This window comes from Pundamilia nyererei, unplaced genomic scaffold, assembly GCF_000239375.1.
Source record: "Pundamilia nyererei isolate P.nyererei 1_Seehausen unplaced genomic scaffold, PunNye1.0 scaffold00031, whole genome shotgun sequence".
In the NCBI taxonomy this organism is placed as follows: domain Eukaryota; kingdom Metazoa; phylum Chordata; class Actinopteri; order Cichliformes; family Cichlidae; genus Pundamilia; species Pundamilia nyererei.
The window spans coordinates 4,671,164-4,678,636 of record NW_005187432.1 but is presented as its reverse complement, the minus strand read 5'-3'; the positions used below and the strand labels follow the sequence as shown (position 1 = coordinate 4,678,636).

The following is a 7,473-nucleotide window of genomic DNA, read 5'->3' as shown; positions in this document are numbered from 1 at the left end:
ATTTTGATTTATTCAAATAAAATTCAGACAAATAAAAAAAAAATTAAATTAAATCAATGCAATGACGTTGAAGATGCTGATCAATACGACAGTGCCTGAATGCAACGTTTCCTGCAGGGTTTGACTTTGTTGCAGACTGAACTGATGCAGAGAAGGCTTGCTGATGATGAACACCGATGGAGTTGGACATCAACATCACATGAGGATACATAAATATCTAACTTTGCTTCGTCTGCTTTTTTTTCTCCTTTCTTTTCTCTTCAAAACACTGGACTGCATTTGTCTTTTTAAATAGATAACTGCCATCAGTGAAAGAGTGAAGAATCTGTTCGGGATAATTAATGAGTTTCTCTGCGCTCAGAAACTGGAGCTACAGGAAGGATGGCGACGACAAAGACGGTTTATCTCGTCAGATGTCTGGTCTTTGTTCTCCAGCTTGAAATCAGCTTCATGAGGCTAAAATCTGCCTACGGTGAGTCATAAAAGTGTAATTGACACCAGCTACAAAAAGCACAGACCCACATCGTGAATTAAGTGTTAATTATATTATTAATTTTATTTAGACAATTTTTAAATCACATTTTCCTTTTTAACATGTATTTGTTGTCATTAGGCTAATAATGGGTTGGCTGTCATGAAGTGTAACCTTTTCTGAATATGCTTACAGTGTCCATATTTCTTACCATAGTACTGACAGCCCGATGGCCTTTCAGTTATTTCAGTACTAAATCACAAATTTAACCTCCTGCTTTGAAAGCAGTGATTTATTTATTTATTATTTTAAGACGGCAAACTCATGAAATGTTTAACCACGCTGTTTTGTTGCTGCTGCTTTGTGTAATAGAGTTCACGTCTGTAAGAAAATCTAACACATCTTGCGTGGAAGCACCTATTGGCATTTGCTGTGGCGTGTTTTGAGCCCCGACAGTCACCGTGTGACAGATTCATGGACACATCACCCACTGATGTCTGGCCTCACACGCCAGGTCCTGGAGCTCCTGGTGTGAAGAATGTGAAGCATGCCTTCACTGTCCGCTGTGAAAGGAAAAGTTAGGACACTGTTGTCACTGGAAGGGAAGAGTGACCACATGTTTGCCACATGGCACCCACTGAGGAACTGTTTACATCCAGCCGGACATGTAAAAGAGCGAGTTTGCTTTCTTGCGTTTTAGACATCGTATTGTCCATATCTAATCTCTTAATATCTAATAATCAAAGATTATTTTAATGCTGTTAAAATAATATTTTAATCTGTTTAAGCCTTTTAGTTTGGGGTGTTTCAGTAAAGCTGATGCACTCTAATACAGCAGCCTCACAGCATACAGACTGTTTTTGGCAAGGTGTTGTTTTACAGGATTTGGTTTGTGCTACTGTTAAAAATGCTTAAATAAAATAGTCATATTTTGTTCTTGGAAATGTGCTCAATACGACAGAATGCAATTTAGCTGACAAACCACACCCTCTGAAGTGACGTAAGAAAAGCCAGAACTTTCTGAAAGGGTTCATATAAGAAACTGATATTATAAACTTTGTGGATGTAAAGTTTATGACAGCACGTCGTGTTAAAATACAATTGATGTTCTTAATTATTTAATGCCTACTGTGATGCACAGGTTTTTGTGAGTTTTTCAGCATTGTCAGTCAATTTTTGTTGTTATTGAAAACAGTCAAAGGAGCTTGCAAAGAAATCCAACACCTGGATGACTGAGAACCTTCACAGAGTTATTGAAAACAATTAATACGTTGCACAAACACATTTTTTAGGAATACATTTGGCAAAAATGACGGATGTAGAGAAGTTATACAAATTAATACTCATTTCATTTCTTTTTTAAAATTTGTTTGAAGGTTCAATCAGATCAGACTTTACAGAGTTCATTAGAAAAGCGAAATTGTAATTAGAAAACAAAATTTTTCATTTTAAATTATGTGTTTGTTTGTTTACTGATTTGGAAAACAAATCAGTACCTTAAAATGGAGAGAAGTAAATGAAAAGCCTCAAAAGATCATATTTGAGAGGTACATTTAATATTTTCCATTTTATTTAAAACTTTGTCAGTTTGGTATTTTTGTAAGCGCTCAAGTTACAGTAAGTTAGTGATCTGCTGAATATTATATTGTCAGATTTTGCTTAATCTACTACATCTGCTAAATCCACTAAATCTGTTCACTGGACTCTTCAGTCAATAGATGTTTAATTAGATTTGTTATGATGTTTGATTTTAACCCCTTTGTCTTTTATAAGTATAGATTTTTAAAAGTTTTTTTTTATATCAGAATAAAAGAGAAAATTGCAAAAAAAAAAACAAAGCAAAACAACAACAAAAACAACAAAAAGACGGAACTAAAAGCACTGGTTTATAATAAATTGATTTATGATAAGATACATATGAAGCCTTATAAAATGCTTCATACAACAAATGCATCATTTTTTTATTTGGCTACATTGTTGTTGTCTCATTAAAAATTCTAATCTAACCAACCTATTTTCTTTGCTCTCATCTGTTACTTCTTAGGAGTCTACCCTGCCAACATGCAGGAGCCGTCTCCTCCAGAGCAGAGGTTATATATAATCTCTGTGAACCACCAGCCCAGAGAACGGAGGTGGGCATCTAGGCCCAGGTCCGAGGTCCCTGACAGGACTGCAGATAAACGAGGCCACTACAGAAACCAACACCAGTCAGAGGAGTCAGATCCAAATGTAATGATGGAGGATGAGCCCAGTAATTCTACACAGATCGTAGTAAGGTTATTCTGCTGCAAAGACATTCAACAGCAGATAGAGTTAATGCAATAGAAATATTACTGTACTACAGTTTTAGTGTTTAAAAAGGGTACATGCAAAGATGTGATAAGAACATATAATAACATATATAATAAATATCTGCTGTTGTAGGATATGAATAATGTCTACTACACATCTAAAATCTATGCTCCTGGAGATGCAGCTGGTAAAGAGCTGTGGGTCAACATCAGTAAAATGGAGGCGGATCAGCAAAAGGTCCGTGGCTTCCTGCCCAGCACTCACCGACAAGCTGAGGTAAGAGATCAGTCTGTGAAGAAATAACTAAAATAGGAACATTTCAAATTTGTGGGGAGTGAAGTGGTTTATTTTCCAGGTATGATGTCCAGACTGTCTTGTACACCTTTCATATTAGTTTTATAGTTTCATCTTCTTCCTAAATAAAGACAAAACAACAACAACTTTGTTTTACCTAATTTCCTGCTTTATGTTTCTGTGCTTCCAGAGAGTGAATCTTTCCTTTGACTTTCCTTTTTATGGCCATTTACTCAAAGAAATCACAGTTGCAACTGGAGGTGAGTCTTTAACTACACTCAGTGTTGTTTCTGTGGAGGTTGTGAGCCCAAAGCTGCACGTGTCAGGAAATCCCATCACCTTCTTCAAATCTAAGAATAAACACACTTTTGTTAGTTGGAATTCCACCTACTTAATAAATATATTAGTTTATTAAATGGTAATAAATAATTGTTACTTGCATATTTTGAAGTTTTATTGGGGCAGTATCCATGCCTGAGCTTTAGTGAGTCAAAGATCTGACCGTTGCATTGACAGGAACAAAGTACATACCGTAAGTTAAATTAATGACTGTGTCTACAAGCAATTTACATGACAGCTGTCCGTGTCAACTGATTATAATGTATAATAAGTTACTGATGCTAACAGCTGCACATCTTTTCCTACCAGGTTTTATTTACACTGGAGACATAATCCATCGGATGCTCACAGCCACTCAGTACGTCGCTCCTCTGATGGCGAATTTCGACCCGAGCCTGTCGAAAAACTCATCTGTGTTTTACTTCGATAACGGTGGGAACTGTTGATCTTATTTATTTACTAGACTAAATATTTTTACTGAATAGACGCCCTAACATGTGCTGCATACGGTTGGCAGGGAACGTGCAAACATGCGTACAAAACATTACAGTATTGTGTGTGCCCATGTCCATCCATTAGGCACAGCATTGGTGGTTCAGTGGAACCACCTTCACCTCCAGGACAACATCAGCGTGGGAGCTTTCACCTTCCAGGCCGTTCTGCACAGTGATGGGCGGATTGTCTTTGCCTATAAAGAGGTGGCTTTTCTTCTCTCTTTTGTGTCCATCTTTTAAAACAAAGTAAATTTATTCATGTAGTTTTTACCTTATAGATTCCTATTAGCATCAGCGACATCAGCTCTGAGAATCATCCTGTCAAAGTGGGCTTGTCCGATGCGTTTATGGTGCTTCGTGAGCTAGAGCAGATTCCCAGTAAGTAGAAAATTTGTCCTGTTAAAATTTCATCAAAATACTTTCTTTAATTATTAGCAGCTTATATGTGACATCTTTATTTTCTATCCGACATGCGTCAGATGTTCGTCGGAGAACCATCTATGAGTATCACAAAGTCGACATTCCAGTGTCCAAAATCTCCCGTTTAATAGCTGTGGAGATGCTTCCTCTCCCTAGTAAGTTATTCCTATTTTTAATACCATTTGAACCAGTCAGTATTCAAAGAATGTATAATCTTTGTGCTACAGGATATTCTACTATTATGCTGTTTTATCTGCAGAAGGCAAAGCAGTTTCTTCCTCCTCACTCTCTTTGTCTGTCTTCTCAGCGTGTCTGCAGTTCTCCAGCTGTGGCCCATGTGTCACTTCTCAGATTGGCTTTAACTGCAGCTGGTGCAGTAAGCTACAAAGGTAAAGTGGAAAAGCAGTCAAAGAGATCTTACCAGTGACTTTGCCACTATTTTAGGAATAGAAAATGTTTCATGGTCTAATGTGGATCCATTAAAATTAGAGAATATTTTTAGTTGAAGGCAGTTACAGTAAGTTTTTTTTTTCAGTGTGAAACTGAGGCATTTCTCACTTTGGATAAATATGAAAATATAATAACTGCATTATCTCTCATTTTAATAATAATGAATTTGAAGTATTTTGTACATGCAGCCTATTCAACCTCACAGTTTATCCACGAGAGTTTTTTGTTGTTGCCCAAAGTTTGTTCAGTTCAGCTCTCAGTCAGTTGCGGTTGCACGTGCAGGGATACGCTCACTCACTCACACTCAGTAAACTTGATTCATAGGTGGTGCTTCCTGAGACTGTCTCATATCCTGTCACTGTGAGTAAACAGAGCAGGCTCGCAGAGTCATTCGCATGTCATTCACATACAGTACAGTCAACAGGAAGCCTGCGGGATAGTCAGCAACCCCAACTACCCGAATCTGGCCTAGCGACCTTAAGAGATGAATATACAAAGTTCACTGCAGTTAGCAGGAATATGCAGCCGAATCTCCTGTCAAGCACTGAAGAGTCTAATAAACTTATCTTTTAAATAAATAATTGTAATACATTTAGTGATTTGTGACAATGAAAAAGGTTTTTAAGCATCACTCATGGTGGTTTAAATATTTTGTGATTATTATCCACATCTCCAATAAATCATTTTAATTTTAATTTAAAAATAAATCATCAGCTGCCAGCATTAAGGTGGATAACTTAAATCTGCTTTTGGAAACATTCATCTCCATGAATAAAGCGGGTTGTGCTCTCACAGAGTGAAAATGTAACAGCAGTCATTTCATTCTTTCTCAGATGTTCCAGTGGTTTTGATCGTAAACGGCAGGACTGGGTTGACCTCGGCTGTCCAGAGGAGGTTCTTCTGCTTTTCTCCATAAAGATTGACCACATTAGAGCTTAGCACCATTAGCGTCAGTCTGAACACACTTTTGTTTCCCAGAGGCAGAATCTGCGATGTCCCTGGATGAATGAAGTCACAAATGCCACATCACATCACGGGAGACACCGAACCCCTCCAGTTACTGTGTCTGCAGGGCAGCAGAGGACCTCTGGCATGACCTCCACCCCCGAGACTCCCACTTTCACCATTCCCTCAACACACAGCATCAGCAGAGAAACAAAATCACATCCACAGCGTCCCACCAACAAATCTGCAGGTGGTAAACTCACAAAGCTTTTTTATCTGCTTTAATAGTACTCATAGTTTGTTGTGACTGCTTGTCTGATCACACTCCTCATGCACATGTCCTCTGCAGCGCAGCCATCATTACGACCCCATGAATGAATGTTTGTTGTTGTTGCACAGTATCCATGCTTGGTGTGTTGTGGAACATCTGACAGGGTGGGGGTCAAGTGGCCAGCTATTTCCCAGCCCCCTGTTAGCTCATAGCTGAGCATATACAGCGCCATGTTAAATACTGCATGATGTCCTCAGTGTGCTGAAGGATGGCGTGATATACGTTCATCACTCTGGCAGAGTGAGAAAGACTCAATATCCGACTCAAGCCAAAAATTTTTTTGTTGATTATCACTTTTTTCGTTCTTCTGCAGACTACGTTTTAAGTCAAGTCCACTGAAGTGAAAGCTTAGGAAGAGAAAATGAAGTTTACAGATTGCTCAGAAACCGCCACTTGTGAAATTTAACCAAAATATTTTTTAAAGTCATGTCACAGCATGTCATGTACTGTGTGCATTTAAAAGTCTTTGTTTTTCGTTTTCTAGATGGTGCAGAGACTGCTTTTCACATCAGTGATGCACGTAAGTCACTCACAGTCGAATGAAAGTGCCTCGTGCAGTTCTATTGGACCTGAAACGGTCTCTGCTTTCCAGCTCCTTAGTCCAAAGTGTGTGACGTTAAACTGCACCCGTGTGAGAATAGTGCACGTAATTTCCTTAACAAATTCACATCCAGCGAGTGTGTGTTGAGTCTTGCTTCCTCTGCGCTCTACCCAAGCAGTACCTCCGCCTTAGTCAAACACAGTGTTTCCCCATAGTGAGACTGTGTCTGAGGCAGGCCTCCTGTTGGGTTTCGTGTGAAAAAGCACCAATTCACACAATGTCGCAACTTAATGAACCTGATATTGTTCAAAGTTGGTAAATTTTTTATGTCGAGAAAAATGAAAAGTTAACGTGACTGCAGCAGCATTTACATTTAAGTCTATGAGCTGAATCTGACCACTCTCTGTGTACAGCAGGAGAGGGGGAGAACACAGACACCTATGAGGCGGCATCGCCGATGCATCTGCTGGTGGGAGTCCTCGTAGTGATGGTCCTGCTGGCAGCAGCCATCTTTACATACATCTACGTGTATAACCACCCCACGTCCAGCGCCAGCCTCTTCTTCATGGAGGTGCGTCAACCTAAAATCAGCCAAGGTTTCCATAACAGACTTCCCTGAAAAAACGGCTTAATTTATTTAAACTTACACTTGCCAACATTATATTTATGCAAAATCACGAGTTCCTAGATCCTTTTAATTCCCCCCTCTTTAAAATTAAACAGTGAATTTTAATAAATTATCAGAAGCAAACCTAACACAGTAAACATTTGGTTAGATTTAATTTGGAGGAAACTACTCACATTTACTATGAAACTAGTTACTCAAACTTCCCTTTAAAACATGATTTTAAATCCCCCCAAATTATTATCTAAAATATACAGAACACTTTCTAAA

At 38.6% G+C, this 7,473-nt stretch overlaps 1 protein-coding gene across 1 annotated transcript in view; it reads left to right on the top strand.

Annotated features, from left to right (window-relative positions):
* Positions 1–381: 381 nt before the first annotated feature.
* Positions 382–7,473, top strand: part of LOC102195190 (plexin domain-containing protein 2-like) — an 11,146-nt gene continuing 4,054 nt past the window's right edge. The window contains exons 1-13 of the mRNA XM_005729178.1: positions 382–472; positions 2,517–2,743; positions 2,897–3,040; positions 3,249–3,318; positions 3,707–3,829; positions 3,977–4,095; positions 4,170–4,269; positions 4,371–4,466; positions 4,619–4,700; positions 5,595–5,655; positions 5,740–5,959; positions 6,522–6,557; positions 6,995–7,149. Of these exons, the coding sequence (XP_005729235.1) occupies positions 382–472; positions 2,517–2,743; positions 2,897–3,040; positions 3,249–3,318; positions 3,707–3,829; positions 3,977–4,095; positions 4,170–4,269; positions 4,371–4,466; positions 4,619–4,700; positions 5,595–5,655; positions 5,740–5,959; positions 6,522–6,557; positions 6,995–7,149 (1,524 nt within the window). The remainder of the gene's footprint in view (positions 473–2,516; positions 2,744–2,896; positions 3,041–3,248; positions 3,319–3,706; positions 3,830–3,976; positions 4,096–4,169; positions 4,270–4,370; positions 4,467–4,618; positions 4,701–5,594; positions 5,656–5,739; positions 5,960–6,521; positions 6,558–6,994; positions 7,150–7,473) is intronic.